Raw genomic sequence first — 20,835 nt, forward strand, 5'->3', positions numbered from 1 at the left:
ACTCCTTTTCTATAAAATTTATTTTATTATATTCACTACCATGTTTCTCCAGAAAGTAGGCCGGGTCTTATTTTCTTTTGACTCCTGAAAAAATGGCTAGGCCTTTTTTTTGGAGGGTTCTAATTATTGACTCAACTCGCAACGGTGGCACCAGCAGCCTCACCTAGCAGGAGCCTGCTGCTGGCCCACTTCTTCTGTCGCTGCTTGCTGCCACTCACACGCATCACCCAGGCCTTCATTTTGCCTTCAGATGCCTTCCAGAAAGCCCTCTGCAGCCAATAATACAGCTCTGCAAATGCCTTCCGGAAAGCCCTCTGCAACTGATAATAGAGCCTGGATCGACCTGGAGCTGTTATCGGCTGCAGAGGGCTTTCCGGAAGGCATCTGAAGGCAAAACGGAGGCGAGGGTGATGCGTGTGAGTGGCGGCAAGCAGCCACAAAAGTGGGCCAGCAGTGGGCTCCTGCTGGGCGGGGCTGCTGGTGCCACTGCCGCTAGGTGAATCAATAATCTGAAGACAAAACGGAGGCCAGGGCAATGCGTGCGAGTGGCGGCAACCAGCCGCAGAAGATGATGAGGTAGGTGTCAAGATGTGCAAGTCCTGGTAAATAGGGCAGCTCCACCCCCACAAGCTTATTTTTTACCTGTGTGCTTCACCCCACCCCCTGCACCCCGGAGTGAGCAGGGTCTTAACTATGGCTAATTGTGTGGGTGGGGCTTAATTTGATTGCATGCGCTCAAAAACGATAGGGCTTCTTTTCAAGGTGGGTCATCTTTTTGGAGAAACACGGTATCAGTGGTGGGTAATAGTTCAAATGTCTTTTTGTTTTGTAGGGTTATATTGCTTGCTTGCCCAGATGGCGCAGTGGTTAAAATGCAGTGTTGTAGGCTCTGCCCAAAACCTGAAGTTTGATCTTCATGGGGCTCAAGGCTGATTCAGCCTCCCTTCCTTCTGAGATTGGTAAAATGAAGACCAAAAATATTGGGGGCAATATGCAAATAATGCTTCTATATTATAAACTGCCCAGCGAGTGCTGTAAAGCACTATTGGGCAGTATATCAATCTAAGTGCTATTGCTATACTTCTTTCTAAACTCAAGGCAACATACACCGCACCTTGTCCTCCATTTCTTTTACCTATTTCTGTATCTAATCTGAAACATGACTTAAACAACAGTGGATGCATTCATACAGGAATGTATACCTTATTCTAAAAAAATAATTGTTAGTTCCTGCATCATACGGTTATCACTCTTTAGAGACAGCCTGTTACCATTAATTATGTATGCATGTCGCTTGTAGAAATGATGGTTGACATAAAACTACAGTTAGGAAGTGGATAAACTATGACTCTCTATTTCAAAGAAATACTGCAAAACCCAACCTCGCCTAGGCAGCCTTCTTTCGCCATATACTTTCGGACATGATTCCAAATGCGACTCCTAGGCAGCAGGCTTCCTCCGGTGGATTGTTCAAAATTTTCATAACTTCCATATTTTTGCAAAGTGAGTTCCATAATTCTGATAGCCTGTGAAAAAAATGTAGCAGACATAAATGTTAAATATGCTAAATGTTCTAATCGGTGACTATGTTTGCTTTTGGCCTTAGAATTATGTGTATCACAAGAGCAGGTTGTCTAGGTAGATATTTCTTCTCTGATGAATATGAACAGGACAGATGCTTTTAAGTTCCACATCAAGATTAAATATATGACTTTTTTCTCATATTTCCAATTCAGGGCTGGTGTTGGAGGAAAAGTCATACTCAGTCCAGTTTAAGGAGCCAAAAAGCAGTTTCATGCTAATAATTGGCTTATTGGCCCATAATATTACCCTGTCTTTGCAATGTCCTTTTCTAGACATTTGTGGTGGTGACCAGGAACACTATTCCTTGGGTAGTTACAATAGTGAGGTAAAAAGCAAGGCACCTGATTATCTTCAAAATCTCTTTTCAAAAATTTCTCTGCTGATCTGACAGCAACATGTCTGAATGAAAATTAACATTGTTCAGAAACCATTCCAATAATTTCAACAATCTTCTCCATTTTCCTTGCACTATGTATATGTAGTAAGTCAAATCTATCTATTTATATGTATGCCTGCATATATGATTGTTCCATTTATTTCAAAATAAGTGGACAACTCTATTGTAAAGAGTCATGAAGAATAGCCCTCTTTCTAAAGGGAATGCAGCTGCCTTTGTGGCATGACACATGATGTACTAATTATATTAGAATTAGGGATGACGATAGCAGTATTCCAATATTTGAGGGGCTGCCACAAAGAAAAGGGGATCAAATTATTCTCCTAAACACCAGAGGGCAGGACAAGAAACAATGGTTGGAAACTAATGAAAGAGAATTAAGGAGAAACTTAACCTAGAATTAAGGAGAAACTTCCAAACAGTGAGGACAATTAACCAGTGGAACAGCTTTCCTTCAGAAATAGTGGGCACTTCAACACTAGAGGTTTTTAAGAAGAGATTGGATGGCCACCCTCGTATAGGTTCTTCTGCCAGAGCAGGGAGCTGGACTAGAAGGCTTCCAAGATCCCTTCTAGCTCTATTCTATTCTAATATCCCATGACTGTGAGTAGTTCCTTTCATGTCTACAAATGTTGATACGTAAACCCATGAAATGTTTGAGGAAAATATGTTTTCTCCTGTACCTGAGTGAGAAATCCTCTCTTCTCCAACAGAAGCCTAAGCAAAAGGTATGGATATCTGCAAGATTACATGAAACATCCCGTCATAAATTATGTAATCATCCATTTGTTTGATGATCCATGTGTTATTGCTTTGATGTCACTGCTTGTTTCAGAGGCTATTGTCAATAGAGGCCCTGCTTCAGACTTTCTCTTCTTAAAATGGAAAGGAAAGCCGCACAAGTGCTGTGTCCTTGCATCCTCCTTTTTCAAAAGCTCTTTCCTAATCAGACTATCCCCTTTCTAAGCTAATAGATCTAAGGAAAAAATAAGAGGGGAAAGAAGAAAAACTGAATCAAAAAGAATTATGCATGAGAAATAGATATAGCAAAGGTATCTTTACCTGTTTAAGAAATAAGCTGGATGCTTGGCTGTACTTTTCAAGTACACTGGGAAGGACAGAACTTGCATATTCAAACTGTGGGTTAGAGGTAAAATCTGATTTGAAGAACTTTATCTTCTCCCTTTCCACATTGGAAGGCTTGATTGCAGTGAGGATGCAAAGCTTTCGACCAGCGGCATCTCCATCTTTTAAGCAGCTTTTAGATGTTTGCAACTGTTTGGCCTTTCCTAGGCTAAAGGTAAAATGTTTTTTGGATTTATTCTTGGGTGGAGTTGACAATCCTATGCTGTTCCCTGTTACTGAAATACTTTGTGCTAATTTAATCCCATTGCGGAATGAGTTGGGGATAAAATAGGAGGAATGTCTTTTGAAACAGCACCACCCATTTGGGGGAATGAACAGCGGTGTCTTAACCTTGTGTCGTTCATTACCGTGTGAGCCATGAGTGGGTTTGGTGGGCTTCCGGAGTCTTTTGTGATGGACTGATGAATATTTCTGTTGTTTTTTTTCCTCTTTGCTCTGCAGCAAAACATTGTAGCTGCTTGTGCCTGTGGTGAAGTTGTCCTTAAGAATGCAGGATTTAACACTTCTGGTTTCATTCATGCAAAGAAATTTCTGTTCTTCAGGCTTCAAAATGGACTTCTTGGACAGTTCTTGCTCTGGCCAGTGAAGCTTTTCTGAATTAAAATAAAAATAAAAACCTAATTCAATCAAAAAGGTTTTTCTATATTTTAATTTGTAAAGTGAATGTAAGCATAGAAATATATCAGATAAGTTTTAATAGTAAACTATAAACATCTCTAAGAAATTTGGACTTCCACACACAATTATCAACATTAGGGAAGCAAAAAAAGGACATAGGCTGACTTTGCTCTTTCTAAAATTCCCCTATCTTTTAAAAATATAGATACAGAAACATTTTGGATTTTCCTCTATGTTAACATGGTGAATTTGTCATAAACTTTTCTGTTTAAGTGCATGAACTGTAAAACCCGAAAACTGCCTTGTCTGCTACACTAAACAATTATGTAAAAAACTCTTTTCCTCCATCATTTAAAAACTAAAATGGAAAATAGATACCTGGGGGGGAGGCAGAACAGCAAAATCAAATGTGTGCTATGTCTTGATGTCACATGAACATATGCCAGTTACATATTGTAATGGCATGATGCTCATTTTATCATTTTTACAAAACTGTCAGATTCTGCAGATTAAGGTGTGAAAAGATGTGAAATCTCAATACCCCATTCAGATGTATAATAAAATATTACAGTACAATCCATCTCTTGTGTATTATACTCGGCTTAGTATTACAGTCAGTGTTGGATGTATATTTTGTGTATATTCGTAGATATTGTACTCTCAAATTGCAAATGGAGACGTTTGATTTTTCTTATCTTTATTTTTAAGTGGTTTGGTTTTATTGTATTGCGAACAGGTGCTGGGTGCATCCACAGTTTCACTGTACTTGTACAATGACAATAAAGTTCTTCTAATTCTAATTCTTCAAGCACAGGATTTCTCAATCTCAACCATTTTAAGATTCTAGACATTCCAGTCCATGCATCTTAAAAGTACTGTATTTTTCGCACTATAAGACACTCTGGACTATAAGACGTACATTAGCTTTAGAGGAGGAAAACAAGAAAAAAAAAATCTGCCTCTGCCTCCCAGCATCCATCAGATATTCATCCGTCTAGTGTCCTTGCAGCAAACAGCAAACAATCTGGTCAGCTTCAGCACATTATCGCAGCCCCAGATGTGGCTCGTCAGGGCTCCGCTCCATTGTGCCTACCATCAGTCAACTGAGCTGAACTGCTGCCACCTCCGGGGAACACTGAAGCCTTCACTGCTGAGCAGCTAATTGGTGGTTGGTTCTGCCTCCTGGAATACCGCCAATCAGCTGTTCTAGGCAGTGGGGTTGCCGCTGCCTATTGCCACCCATTCACCACCCCCCATTCACTGCCACTGTTTGCAGCTGATCACTATGGCGGCGAACGGGTAACATGAATGAGTAGTGATAGGCAACAATGGTGATCCCCGTCTAGAACAGCTGATTGGTGGTATTCCGGGAGGCAGATCCAACTGCCAATCAGCTGCTTGGCAGCAAAGGCTCCAATGTTCCCTGGCAGGCGGTGCTACACCAAACCGCCTTCCACCCACCACAATATTTGCTCTGCAAGAAGCATAGACAATTCCATCCACTTTTGGTGGTGAGGGGAAGTGCGTCTTATAGTGCAAAAAATATGGTAGTTGAGCTTGAGAAACACTGCTCTACCAGAAAAAGTGCTATTGACCAGATAAAGCTTTCCCAGACTGGATGCCCCCCATATACCTCCCATTCTCTTTCAAAATTCCTCAACTGGAATAGCCATTAAGTCTCCTTTAAATGTATATCAATTTCTTTTCCCATGTTTGAATGGAAAAGAAAACATGCTTACAACTTATAGAGCAGACTTTCAATTCTAAAAATTCTAAAAGTCAATTTTTCTGCACTGCACTGTAAGTTCAAACTCTGCCTACAATAGGGAGATGGAAAGAAGAGGGAGAATATAACAGAAAAATTACTTGGGGAGTAAAATCACTATTTTATTCAGCCTTAGCATGTTATAGGCTTAATACTTTTACCACAGGAAAGGCAAAAAAGGAGTAGGAGTGGGAATACAAATTGAAACATATATGAGTAAGTTCTACCTCCTTTTGTTATTTGAAAGAAAATAAATTGAACTGACACTTCCTGTTATATTTCCTTCTCAAGAACAAGCATGTTACAATGTAATCACAGCAACTATTGCATTGACAACATGTTTGGATCATACCTTGTAATAACATTAACTCTAGTTCCTATCTATAAATCTATCTAGCACAAAGTGCCTGTTGTAGTTGATTGTTATCCTATTCAGGGCAAACATTGCAGTTATAGGTAATACTAATAATTGCTGAGACAAATATAATACAGGTAGTCCTTGATTGGCAATCATTCATTTAGTGCCATTTGAAATTACAGCAGAAGTGAAAAAAAGTGACTTATGGCTGTTTTCCATACTTAAGATGGAATTCCCAGAATAATTTTGAACATTTTGGAAATGTTCTTTTGGAAGCACACCCAGAAAAAGAGATGGCATTGATCTTCTTAGACACACAAAAGGCGTTTGGCAATGTGAACTGGCAATTTATGCTAGCACAACTGAAATAAATGGACTTTGAGGAAAGGTTTATTAAGATGATTAAGGTGATATACTACAAGCAAACTGCAAAAGTGATGGTAAATGGGGAGATGACTGAAAAGGTTAATATTAAAAAAGGAACAAGACAGGGATGTCCCTTGTCACCACTGTTATTTGTATTGACATTAAAAGTATTAAATAGAAATATTAGACAAGGTAGGGAGATAAAAGGTATGGAAATAAAGAAAGAAAAAAATATAAACTACAGGCATTTGCAGATTATTTGGTTTTTATACTAGAGGAACGATTAGAGATAGGACCAAAATTAATTGGAAAAAAAGAGGAAGAGAAATTAATTGGAAAAAAAGAGGCAGGATTGAAAATAAATAAGGGGAAGATTTTAATGAAAAATGCTGCAGAAAAACAGAAGAAAGAGCTAATGGAAAGATTAGACATTCAGATTACTAAGAAAATAAAATACTTAAGAATTCAATTAATAGCAAGGCGTGTAACAATTAAGGAAGATAACTATTATAAGTTGAAACTGCAAATTAAGTTAGATCTGGGAAAGTGGAAGAAACTACAACTGTCGCTAACAGGGAGAATAGCAACAATTAAAATGAATATACTGCCTAGACCAGACGTCGTCAAACTCATTAGTCAACAGCACTAAATATCAATAGTACAACGATAGAAATTTCTTTTGAGAGCCAATTTTTTAAAGCTTAAACTATATAGGTAGGTACATTGTTATTAACTTAATTAGGATACTCCTAAGCTGGCCTTTGCTAAAAACGTCCCCAATCTGAGTGAGGTAATGCTCGTTGAGGCTCGAATTCCCTTCCAATCATGTTCCATCCACGCTCGTCTTGTGTATTTGTTTTGTCTATATCTCCTTTCGTTCATCCTCTCTATATGTCCAAACCATCTCAACATAACTTTCTCAATCCTCGGCACTACATCTTTTTTCACTCCACAACGTTCCCTAAAATTAACTTAATAAACTTTAAAGTTTTAAGTTTTAGTTAAACTATAGGTACGTTGAATAAAACTTGATATTATACTTAATGATAGTATTTAATGATAACATTAAATTCCTTACAATTTACCTTACAATATCCATAAAATTAAATCATGACAATGACTGACAAATACTAATGTGAACAATGGCCTTGCATCTTCTTGGAAAATTTGGGTAAGTCAGTTTTGTATGTTGTTATTTTTAATTTTAGGCATGATTCCAGGTTCTCATCAGGTTCATGCTTGAAAATGATTATTCGCATAAATATGTAGACCCGAATAAGGAAAGAACAGCAATGCTAGTTTTTTCAGTTGATTATGAGTCAGGAATACTATTCCAGGTGTTAAAAATCAACAAATCTTCCTTCTCCAGGTCTTTCAAAGCAGACAATTTGTGCCGTGAACTAAGTTCACATTTGTTTTTCTCCAATATTTCTGTATCAGCACAAAGACGTTCAAATTTCGAGCTTCACAATTCTTTGTTTTTTAAATCCAGCAATTGCATTTCAAAGTTGCCAATGTCAATATTAAAGGGAGAAAAATTAAAATCTGTTACAGTAGCATTAAGAGGTTTTATAACAAAGGCTAACATCGCTTTGCTGTTTCTGAATTCCTGAAACCTGTTGAGAAAAACTTCCCTCATATTTAAAAGTGTTGTTTTGAAATAGCAAATGTCAGTATCAGAATTATTTTCTTGGCGATGTTTCAACAGGCTTGGAAAGTGAATCAAAGTTTCTCTTTCAAAATTTTGAGCAAAAAGAGATAATTTGTTTTCAAATGAAATAACTTCTAACATCGAAAAAATTGTTTCCTTTCTCCTGTAGTTTAGGATTAAGCTGATTTAGATGAGATGTAACGTCTACCGTGAAATAAAAATTTTGGATCCACGGATCGTTCGTTAGTTCTGGATAGTGAACACCCTTCTCAAGGAGAAATGCTTTAATTTCTGTTAATAAGAAAATGAAAAGTTTCAAAATATTTCCTCTTGATAACCAACATACCTTGTTATACAGCAGAAGATCTGAATACTCTCCATTTCAACTAAAAATTCTTTAAATTAGCAATGATTAAGAGCTTTAACTATAATGGAGTTGATAATCTTAATCACCAATTCCATAACTTTGCAAATTTCTTTTGGAAATGTCTGCGCACAAAGCACTTCTTGATGAATGATGCAATGATAAGTAAGTATCTCGTGATTAATTTTTTCTTTCAAAATAGCAACAAACCTGTTTCTTACGCCGGTCATACTTTTCACCCCGTCTGTTGAAATTGAGACATTTTTATCAAGTGGAATATGATGTTTTTCAATGCACTCAATTACAGCATTTGCTATATCCTCTCCACGTGTTTGACCTTTGAGTGGCAATAATCCTAAAAGTTCTTCTTTAGGACCTGTAGATGAAATAAATCGTACAAAAAGTGAAACATGCGCTGTATCATTTATGTCACAAGACTCGTCAACTGCTATTGATAAAGCTGAAACCAATTTAAGATCTTCGACTTGCTGGTTGGTTATATTCAAAGACATTTTAACTGTTCACTGTTTTAGCAGACAATAGTAACCCTTTAATTTTTTTTTAGAATATCCGCTTTGTTCTGAAAATCCCAAAATAGCTCTTCGGATGCATTTATAAAACAACTTTTTATGTATTCGCCGTCTGTATATGGTTTTCCTCTCTTAGCAATCTCTTGACTAACCACAAAACTTGCAATATTAACATTGTTGGAAGATTGCATCCAGTAATTAAATACAGAACTTGATTTTTCTTGACTCTTCTGAAGTTCCTCAACTGATCTCTTCCTTGCATCACCGACAGGATATTTAGTACTAAATGACACGTATTTAGTTGGAAAGTGTCTCTCCAAATTTGACTTCTTGGTATGTGCCAATTTTTCCTGACAAATAAGACAAGTCGGAAGGCCATTTAAGTTTGAATAAATGTGAAACTCTTGGTCCATTCAACTTTAAATTCAGTTTTCATCTTCCGTTTTTCTTTGCTTCTTCTTTGTAGCCATGTTAAACAGGGCACCTAAAAAAATGTTTCATTTTATAATAATAAAGCCACCAACACAAAATAATTACAATTCTTAAATTGATGACAAAAATACCTGTAGGATTTGCAGCTGGTTGGAAAAATACAGGTAACTTTATGCTTCAAGTAGGAGGTAGGTGTTGCTGGAGGCTGGAGGTGGGAAGGAAGTGGGTTCTTTTAACAAGAGGCTGGCTAGGCTGGAGCCTGGGGGCTCCAGCCTGGCCAGCAAGGACCTCCGAGGGCTTTAGAAGTTCTTGAGGGGGTGGGGGTGATTGCGATGGCTTGGAAGCAATCACGGCGGCTTGGAAGCAATCGCGGCCTCTGGCGAGCTGATCGCGGTGGCTCAGAAACTTAGAGGACAAGACCGGGTTGCCCCGCACGCGCAGCGCAAGCCATCGCAGCAGCTTGGCCGGCTACGCGAGGCCCAGGCTTTATGCCATGGCCGCCAGAGGTTCCACAAAGGCCCGGATGAAGCCAGGTGGCGGGAAAGTGCAGTGGGGTCTTGGCAGTGCAGTGCAAGCGATTGCTGCTACATGGCCATCTGCGCGAGGCCTGGGCTTTATGCCACGGCCACCAGAGGGTCCACAAAGGCCTAGGCAAAGCTGGGTGGTGGGAAAGTGCAGCAGGGAACTTGGCAGCGCGGCAATTGCCACTGCTTGGCCAGCTACACGAGACCCCAGGCTGGAGGCCATGGCCTCCAGAGGGCCCCAAAAGCCCAGGGTGAGGCCAGGCAGCGGGAAGAATCACTGGGAGCATTTAGAAGCCTTTGAAGAGCCACACTCAGTGGCCAAAGAGCTGCATGTGGCTCACGAGCCGCGGGTTTGCTGACCACTGGCCTAGACTATTATATCTGTTCTAAAAAATTCTGATAAAATATATATTTTGGGAAAAAATATTTTGAAGAGCTCAATGGAATAACACTAAAATATATATGGCAAGAAAATAAAGCAAGAGTTAATTTTAAAATGTTGCAGGATCCAAGAACTAGAGGAGGGTTTGGATTACCCAATTGGGAATTATATTATCAAGCTGCGGTCCTAACATGGATGAAAGAATGGATTGTACTGAGAAATAAAAGGTTATCGACATTGGAGGGAGTTACAATTGACTTACAATTGGGTTGATATGCCTTTTTATGGTATGGGAAAAGTAAGATACGCAGCTACTTTCAAAGACATTACAGCAGTAGCACTTAGACTTATATACCGCTTTATAGTGCTTTACAGCCCTCTCTAAGCAGTTTACAGAGTTAGCATATTGCCCCCAACAATTTGGGTCCTCATTTTACCCACCTCGGAAGGATGGAAGGCTGAGTCAACCTTGAGCCTGGTGGGATTTGAACTGCCAAATTGTAGGCAGCTGGCTGCAGAAGTAGCTTGCAGTACTGTACTCTAACCACTGCGCCACAGAGGCTCCTTTTATATTTTATATTGTATTTTTTACATTATATTAGAAAGACTTTATTATTAATCTGGGAGAAAACAAGAGAACAACACTATTTGAAGATTCCAGTTTGGCTTTCGACAATGGAAGCGTTGATACATCCAAATATTATTAATAGGAGAAATATTGTTAGATCCTAGGATATTTTGAATGCAAAGGATGAGCTCAAAAGGAAGCAAGAATTAAACGAACAAGGGTTTGATATGGTTTAGTATTCATATATGCAAATACATTCTAGATATGAAAAAGATGTGAAAATAGAGGATATTTATAAAGAACTGACAGAACTGGACAAAATATTAACAGAACAGAAGAAAAACTGATTTAAAAAACTGTATAATTACCTATTGGGTGTTAAATTAGAAGCAGAGCAAGTGAAAGAGACAATGATAGCGTGGGCAAAAAATTTTGGCTATGTGATAGAATTAGATAAAGGGCAGAAACTTTGGGACAGAAATTATAAATTAACAATGTCAACAGTGTATAAAGAAAATTTATATAAGATGTTTTACAGATGGCCTTTTGCATCGGCAAGACTGGCAAAGATGTTTAAAGATAAATTAACCAAATGTTGGAAATGCCACCAGACACCTGGAACATACTACCACATGTGGTGGACATGTACTGAAGCTAAGAAATGTTGGACAAAAATACACACATAGTTGGAAAAGATGTCAAAACAACATATAGAACTAAAACCTGAAATATTTTTGTTAGGAATGATACCTGAAAATTATAGTAAAGAAAAGACATATTTAATTATTCATGTATTAACTGCAGATAGAATAGTATTTGCTCAAAACTGGAAAAGTGAAAAAAATTCCGAAAGAAGAGAATGTGATTAGGAAAATATTAGAATGTGCAGAAATGAATAGGTTAACACTGGCAGTTAAAGGAAAAGAACAAACTGAATATTATATGTTATGATAATTATTTTATCTATGGTTGGAAAAGAAAAATGGAAATTAGAAACTAAATATATGAACATAGAAGATATGAATATAAACAATAAGATATATTATGTATACTAGTTCAAAATAAGAAAATAATGTAATTGTTGTTATGGTAAGGAAATTGTATTAACCTCAAATATTATGCACAAGACATTTTTACCCAGGCGACACACTGTATAAAGAAAAGATGGAATGTTTGTAAAATAAAATAAAAAAATATTTTTAAAAAGATCATTTCAGCATTCTTGTATCACCTGATCAAAATTCAGATGCTTGGCAACTAGAATTTATTGAAGATGGTTGAAATCCTAAGGATCCGTGATCACTTTTTGTGACCTTCTGATGGACAAAGTCAATGGGAACGCCAGGTTCACTTAACAACTATGTTACTAACTTAACAACTGCAGTGATCCACCTAACAACTGCGGCAGGAAAGGTCATAAAATGGTGCAAAACTCACTTAACTGTCTTGCTTAGCAACAAAAGATTGTTTGTAAGTTGAAGACTACCTGTAAGGTCTACTTAGTGGTTCTCCAGCGCTCTTTTTTCTTACCCTCAATCATACTTGTTTAGTTCATTGTTAAAATTCAACATAATTCAAATTCATAATATCTCAGCACAAGAATCAATGTTGCTTAGTAAAATATATTCATGATTATAATGTATGGTATCACAAGATCTTTTCATTCTATAACAACAGAATGGCTGAAGTCATACATAAGCCACATGGTAATCTGCTCATGTAAATGCCATACCTTATTTAATATAAAAACAAGCAATAATTCATCATATTATGCAAATATAATCAATTATTTAATTTCTTGATTTTAACTATTGAATTGATTTATTACTGTAACTGGAAATTATAACACATATAAAGTATAATGTAAAAAAATACCAATACATTAAATTATTACAACTCTGAACATCCATCAACAGTTTCAGCACTGATATGACTATAAAATTGTATAAAAGAAACTACCATTTAATCATAGAAAATTTAACTGGTATTAGATTTTAATTCTAATTTTTAAAATGTTGGAAAGGCCTTTAAATTAATATAAAGGAACACATACTCTTGAGAACAGAGGGGAAAATCATCTGACCTGTATCTCAAGAGTGTCATAGCTGGAGTTCATAAACAGGAGCATGAGAAAGGGCTGGTATGGATACAATGCCAAATCAGAATTTATAATATAAAAATAATCACAATCTGCCAATACAGAGCTCAGAACAACCAAAAAATGCTTACTGTGAAAATAAATCCCAATAAGTCCACTGCTGCTTACTACTGAATAATGAGCTTAAAATTATAAATATATACTTTTCAGAGACATCCATAACATTTAATGTAACTTAACAAAATTATAAGATTTAATAAATTGCTAATTTACCCAATCTCTTGAATCTTGTTGGTGTGTCTACACTAATATTTTCCAATCTCTATGCTATACAATCTTGTTTTTCCATATTTGTTAACATAAAGATGTAGTACTTCTGCTAACTCTTATTTAAATATTTATCTGAATCTTGTTCTTTCCTATGTGATAGCTGATCAATTACCCATCAGGCCTTTCTTTCTATGGAATGGATTGATCCTCATTCTTTGACTATCAAGAAAGCTTTTTTTCTGAAAGCTTTAGAAGTTTAAGCCATATATTGAACACCAAACTAAGGTCTATTCCTTAATCCTTACTCGGAAGGGATTTGCCAACTGGGTGTATTTTTCCATATTCTGCTTCCTGATATGTAATGTTTTTGATTAAGATGCTGTCCATACAGTGAGAACCAAATATTGAGTATTATATTACTTGAAGCAGGTTTTAACAATGAACAAAAAATTCTCCGCACCAAAGTTTAATTGTTTCCAGCATTATTTTCTTAATCACACTAATTCCAAGTTCCAATATTTTTCCAACTTTTGCATCCTAATCCCTGTTAGTTGTACTATATCAATATTGCTTTATGCACCTAGCATCTAATGCAATTTATCTTATACCATTCCTCAGCGTTGTAGCATTATATTTAGAGTAAGTGAATATCAGTTGCTTACACTAACATTGACACTCTCTAAATACACACTAATTCTAATACTGGTAGTTACAGCCACATTTTACTATTTCCTTTCTGGTATCATTACAATTCCATTCCCTTTTATAGTCTCATGTCCTGAATAATATAATTTAACCACCTCAGTTACAGTTGTGTATTTTGGTTCACATACATCTACTAATTTTCTAAAACATCCAATTTATACTGCATTTCAACTCTGAAATTTCATGTTTTCCTTGGTTTGTGATTGCCACATTCTGATGAGGTAGAAAAACTCAGTAAATTCAGTGATCCTGAAAGCAACACTGGTAGGAATAAGAACTCTTGATGGGATACCAAAATGGAAAGAATGAAATTAAGAGTTATTCATAACAAGAGCAAAGGCAATCTGGAAGCCAGTCCATCTAGAACAGGGATCCCCAACCCCCGGTCCATGGACTGGCACTGGTCCGTGGCATACCAGAAACCAGGCCTCACAAACAAGTGAAGCCCCAAAACCATGCCCCCCTCTGTTCCGCAGAAAAACTTCTCTCCATGGAACCAGTCCCTGGTGTCCAAAAGGTTGAGGACCGCTGATCTAGAACAGCAAACAAAAAACAAAACAAAAAAACAAATCTGAAAGAATTATATAGGTTTGTGCTTTGTAGCCAATAAATATGTTTGGATAGTTAGATGCCAGATGGTCTCTCTCCTCAAGATGGCTTATTTGAAGTATCTGATCAAGGAAGTCTGTTTACTTATAGTGCTAGCTTTTTTTTTTTTTTTAAACAAGTTTTATTAATTTTTAAAACACACAAATTATCATTATTCATTACATGTTTAAACCTTTTTTCATTGTAAATTTAACAAGTCAGATAAATTATGATTCTGTTTTAAACCATTTCCATATAACATACAAAAAACCTCTTATTCAATTTCTCTTTACTTCTCTTTACTCTTATTCAATATCATTATTATTATTATTTCATCTATTTCTTTCTGACTTAGTTACCATTATTCTCATTCTATATTTCTGCAAGTTTTTACTAATTCTCCCCCAAAAAAAACATATACACACAACACACAAAACATAAAAAAAATCTTTTTGGAAAGTAACTTGGACCCAGGTATCTCTCTCTTCATGGACTTCAATTATATTCATGCTCATCTTACATATCATTACTTATTTTATTTACCATTCTAAGCCTTCTATATTAACTTCTCCACATATTTCACTCTTCTTAATTCTATCTTAATTAATCATCTTAGTTTGAATCATTATATTTGTATCTCTTTTGTCCATTTTTTATCATCCCTTTGTCTCATTCCTTATAAAAAGGAAGAAAATGAGTTTCTCCTGAAATCATTAATCAGAGTATGATGCCTTTCTATCTCCCCCTAAGTTAATCAAATTAACCTTTAAGATAACATCCAATACCCAATCCGATTTTGCTTGGTACATTCTATCTAACTAGTACATCCAAAAAAATTAAATACATAATTAGACAATAAATCCAAATATTAAAAACAAATACTATAATAAAGATTTTATAATAACATCAATACCATAATCTTATTAAACTCTTTAATTAAAACAGTATTCTAAACCTCCCCTATTATTAAATTTTAAAGCCAATCATTATTAAACATTTTAACATTTTAATCTCTTATCAACTCTTAAACCATTACAATACTACCATCTCATCTTATGTACCTTGCAAAATCTTTTAAAAAAATTATACTTTATCCATTATCCATAAAAATTCCTTTTTTTCATTTAATTTCAAAACATTGTAGCTTTTCTCCACCTTTTCCCTTTCTTTCTTCTCCCAACAAACCTTTCTACCCCCCCTTCTTCTAGCCTCTGCCTTACTGGCTTCCCTTCTCTGTCGTATTCCTTTTCCCTTTTGTTTACTATCATCATATTGATTTTGCACCTTATTTTTCCCTTTCTTAAATGTTTTTTTAGATCTTAAGTCCTTTAGTTCTCTTCTTTTCTCTCTTCCTTCTTTCTTGATCAAATTCTGAGATTCATTAAAAATGGCTCCTTCCTTTCTTTCTTGTTCCTCTGCTGTCTTCATCTGTTGTAATGTTTGTTGATAGTTAGTAAGCGCCATTTCTAAAAAAAAGGAAAGCTTCTTCCACACCATCTTTACCATTTTTTTTGCTTGTTCATATTCTTTTCTTAGTTCCTCAACAGAAAAGCCATTATATATCTTTTCTTTTCTTTTCCCCTTCTTTCTTCTTACAACAACCAGAATATTCCAAAGAAAATAAAAAAATAAAGCAGTCCCAAAGTTATCAGTCAGTCCAAACCAAGGCAGAGTTCTCACTTTCTCCTTCTGGGGTAATATCAATCAAAGAGAAAGAAAGTCCAAATCTGTTTAAAATCTTATTGCAATATATTCTAGTCTTCAAATCCTTAAGGCATCTCCTCCAACAAAGTCTTAGCATACAAATATTTTCTTTTTAATCCTCTCTCTTCCCACTCATCGCTTAAAACCAATTTTCACCTAAAAAAAATAGGTTTCTTAATATCCAGTTATTTATTCCAAGAGGAAAAGAGGGAAAGCTATCCTTTCAGCACCATCAAACTGCCGCTTTTTCCTCTTCTGGCAGGTATTATTCAGAAAGTCATACTTTTCAGGAATTTTATTAAATATGTCTTAGAGTCCTAGGAGCCAAGAAAAACTTTCTCCTCTCAAGCACTTTCTCCACTTCCTCCTGCGCATTCTTACCCGGCTGCCAGCTTCTTTGTGGAGGCCATTACGGACCGCCGCTGCACTGCCCTGGGAAAAGGGGGTTCTACCGGCCGGGGAGGGGGTCTGCAACACCCCCAAACCCCTCTCCGGATCCCCCCTACCTTCAGCTGCCCCTGCAGGGCAGCCTAGCTCCGCACCCGCCTGGGTCGGAGCCCCAAAAGCGGCTAGCGCGGCAGGGATCGCGCAGCTTCGCAAATCCCTGCCGCTCGCGAAGCCGACAAACCGGAAGCTAGTGCTAGCTTTACAAGAATAGTTGCAACTGGAACATTTGCAGTATGACTGAATTTAAATATATAAATTCTGTAAATAGGGAAGGGAGATAGAGAGTTCTTGCAACTCATGCAACCTGTTCACAGAAGCTTCCTAAAGCAGAGTAATTTAATACAGGAATGAGTTGAGAACTTTATAAAATTTCATCTCTTGAAATCCTATCCTACTCAGAGAAAGTTATTCCCCCTCTATGCACAAAAGAAAATAAAGCAATCTGGCAGCAAAGGAAATGTTTTTTTTCTGGACAAAAAAGAAGGGGATGGATTTGTCTTAGAGTTACCACTCCAGCATTGCAAACATCCATACAGGCATTAGATGACAGCAAACAGATATGTAACTGTGATAGCATCTTGTTGTTATGGTTAGCCGGCAGCAGGTGTGGACAGCTGAGGAGAGTGAGGACTCAGATGAGGGGCCAGGACCATTAGGGAGTGGACTGCTGCCTTCAGAGATTGTGGGGGCTGGCAGCAGCGATGAGGTTTCCGAGGAGCCTGTGCCAAGTGTGCGTGTGTGAAGGATTGCTCGCAGGAAAGAGCAGCTGCAGCAGCACGGGTGACTCGGGAGTAAGACTGCAAGGTATGGCCCCTCCTTCAAGAAGATAAAAGGCAGCTGTGAAGCAAACATTCTTTGCAGGAAGCAAAGACGTTTTGAAACTCAGCCTTGTGGACATTACAGTATCTTAAGTTGGTATTTGAAGACTCTTGTGTTGTGAAATATTTCTTATCTGTGACTCTTGGCAGTCTTGCACAGTTTTGGCAAGGTTTGTGCTTATCAAAGTTAATTAGTTTGCAGCAGCCTTTTAACCGGGGATTCGTAAGACTCATTAAAAGGTTTCTGTTCCCTGTGGTTATTGTTTGTCTTATTGGAAAAGGGTTTTTCTATCAACTGTCATTAATAGGGAGAATATCAACAATCAAGATGAATATATTATCCAGAATTTTATATTTGTTTCAAACAATTCCAATTAGGCTTGGAAAAGACTATTTTGAAGATTTAAATAAAATTGTGTTGAAATTTATATGGCAAGGTAAGAAAGCGAGAATAAAGTTAAAACTTTTGCAAGATGCTAGAATAAGAGGAGGATTTGGTTTGCCTAATTGGGAGTTGTATTACCAAGCTACAAATTTGATGTGGGTTAAGGAATGGATAACATTAAGAAATACTAGATTGTTGACATTAGAAGGACATGATCTGTTGTTGGGGTGGCATGCTTTTCTATGGTATAAAGGAACTAAAACACAGGGGTACTTTAGAAGACATTATATATGGGAGTCTCTGTGGTTAAACTGGGAGAAGATTAAAAGACAATGTTATTTGAAAATTCCAGTCTGGCTATCGACTATTGAAGCATTTTTCTTATCCTATAATATACAAAAGGAACAAACAGTTAAATATGGTGAAATATTGAATGAAAAGGGTGAACTTAAATCTATACAAAAATTAGAGGAACAAGGTATAAAGATGAATTGGTTTTCATATACGCAAATACATTCAAGGTATGATAAAGATTTTAAAACAGAAGGTTTATATGATAAACTGACTGATTTAGATAAGATTTTGACAGGTACTGATGAAAAGGTGATTAAAAAATTGTATGGATATTTATTAGAAATTAAACTAGAAGAAGAACAAGTTAAAGAAACTATGATTGCTTGGGGGAAGAATTTTGGATATGGGATTGATCTAGAGAAATGGCAAAAATTGTGGTCTCAAAATTATAAAATGACAATGTCAAAAGAGCATATGAAGAAAATTTGTATAAGATGTTTTACAGGTGGCATTTCCCCCAAGAATAGCAAGAATGTTCAAGAATAAATCCGAAAAATGTTGGAAATGTCATCAGACACCTGGCTCATATTACCATATGTGGTGGACTTGTGCGGATGTTAAAAAATACTGGACTAAAATCCACACGTGGTTGGAAAAATGACAAAAAGTATATAGACTTGAAACCAGAGATATTTTTATTTGGAATTTTACCTGAAATATATAGTAAAGATTTGAAATACCTGATTGTAAATGTATTAACAGCAGCTAAGATTGTATTTGCTAAAAACTGGAAAAATGAGAAAATACCATCACAGGAGGAAATTATTAAGAAAATATTGGAATGTGCTGAAATGAGCAGATTGACATTTGAAATTAGAGAACAGGATGATAAACAATTTTATAAAGTTTGGGATCTATTCTATCAATGGTTAGACAATAAAGTATAGTAACAAAATATGTAGACTTTTAGAAAATACTAAATATATAAAGATATATTCTTTTCTTATTATATCTACAAAATGTTTTTAGGATAGATTTGGGATGATAATATGAATTGTCACAAAATAAATTAAGTAAAATATGATTATTTTCCAAAGCATGAATGAATAAAAGTATAGTCAAATGATTAATAATGATACCTATGTATTTAATATTGGATTGAAAATATGAGAGTATATACAATGTAATTGTAATTGAAGACTACGAAATGGAAGCACAAAACAATTTGTAAACCAACCGGCACACTGTATGTACATATATGGAAGATGGCCTGATGTTTTTATGTTTTGTTTGTTTATATTTGTTTTAAAAACCAATAAAAATTTATATATATAAAAAAGATCCGACAGATGAAGAAACAAAGGCCGTGCGGCATTGTTACTCACCAGTGACTCGAATAGATTCAAGCATCCTTCGGCAGGTCAGGCGTGGATTGTAAACGGACCTCACCTCCTCACTTTTTACCAGGGTACTATTCTAAAATCATGGGGGCAGCTCCAAGGGGACAGTTGGGGAGTACAACCAAGGGGAACTAGGGACAGAAGTTCCCGAGCTTCTGTCAAAATTGAAGCCTTGGAACAAGGCGCTGAACAGCGGCGATAGCAATTCGAAAGTCCGCTTCTCTTCCTTTCCCAAGCTCCAAGCAGCGGCTTGACTCTTTCGTTCCTCGGCGGCCGTTTCTTTATACGGGGTCATTGGAATCGTCGGTAGCTGCTGGCTGGTTTAGTTGCTAGGACACCCTATTTCCCGCAAATCACAGAACAGCTTCTGTAGGGAAATACTACCACGAAACCTTGCAGATGCGCAGTGCGACTAGTACTTCAGGATTTCATCGGAAACCACATTTCCCAGCATACAATGCGCCGAGGGATATTCATGAGTGTATTGGGAATTGTGGTCGCCATAAACGGAGCTTGATTGGTTCGGCGTAGCAAGTAGTTACTGCGTTGTGGTCGCCTAAACTTTTTTTTTTTTGACGTTGATTAAATTTCAAGATAGATTGATTTAATTTCCCATAAATTAGAGAGTATGGGATGGAGTTGGTCTATTCCAAAGAAATGTAACCCGCTGGGAAGACATACCGGTGGGTTACTGTCTTAAGGAGAAAGGCGAAACTCAGGGACGTATGCTCTTTAGGAGTTGGTCAGTGCATTTGTTTTAGGAAGCTAGCATGTTACACTTGACATAGATAGAACACTTTCATGGGATAAGCATAATTATGTGAACTGGGTCTAAGTTTAATATTGAGGAAAAAAATTTAGTTATAAAGCTATTAAAATATCTAGAATTTGTTGCTGTCTACAGCATTGTTCAGAAGGACTTCCAATGTTGTTTTTAAAGCATACTTTTATTCATATGCAGATTATAAAACAACTTTTCCCAACCCCATGAGCTCTAGATATCTGGAACCTGAAAGTCCCAGCATATTGTATCTAAAGAATACCAACTTTGGGAAGGCTAAAATACGTAAATTTGTAAAGATGAACAGAATAGTTCCAAGTAATTTGTGGTCTTTGCTGTCTTTTAATTATTAATGGAAATATATGTGTGTGTGTGTGTGTGTAAACCATTGCATCTAGAATGCAAATAGTCCAAAAAGATAAAGATTTGTGGAGCTTTTGAAATTTAGTAAAATAGTTTGGAGTTCTAGGGACAGGTAAAACAGGTAAAACCCTTTGAATTTGTGTACCATAGAGTATACATCTTTTCTACAGTAGTTTTTTCCAGCACTATTAAGTAAACATTTTATGCAATGTCTATTTTCCTCTGGACTTGGGATAATATGCTGACGCACATCATGTGCAAAGAAATAAATATAGCAAACTGTTCTGTCCCCTGGAA

General features: G+C 36.5%; 1 protein-coding gene across 2 annotated transcripts in view; it reads right to left on the reverse strand.

Moving 5' to 3' along the window:
* MATCAP2 (microtubule associated tyrosine carboxypeptidase 2) overlaps window positions 1–19,804 on the reverse strand; it is a 61,229-nt gene extending 41,425 nt beyond the window's left edge. Inside the window, exons 1-4 of one of the 2 annotated variants that reach the window (XM_087947678.1) lie at window positions 19,380–19,787; window positions 8,460–8,625; window positions 3,044–3,720; window positions 1,383–1,526 (exon numbers count right to left, since the gene is read on the reverse strand). In XM_087947678.1, the coding sequence (XP_087803804.1) occupies window positions 1,383–1,526; window positions 3,044–3,646 (747 nt within the window). In that variant the 5' untranslated portion in view covers window positions 3,647–3,720; window positions 8,460–8,625; window positions 19,380–19,787. Of the gene's footprint in view, window positions 1–1,382; window positions 1,527–3,043; window positions 3,721–8,459; window positions 8,626–19,379 lie in introns of both variants that reach the window. The other variant, XM_026674853.2, reaches the window with a different exon arrangement.
* Between the last annotated feature and the right edge of the window lie 1,031 nt (window positions 19,805–20,835).

This window comes from Notechis scutatus, chromosome Z, assembly GCF_049901735.1.
Source record: "Notechis scutatus isolate UNSWTSFEM ecotype Mainland chromosome Z, rNotScu1.2, whole genome shotgun sequence".
Classification (NCBI taxonomy): Eukaryota; Metazoa; Chordata; class Lepidosauria; order Squamata; family Elapidae; genus Notechis; species Notechis scutatus.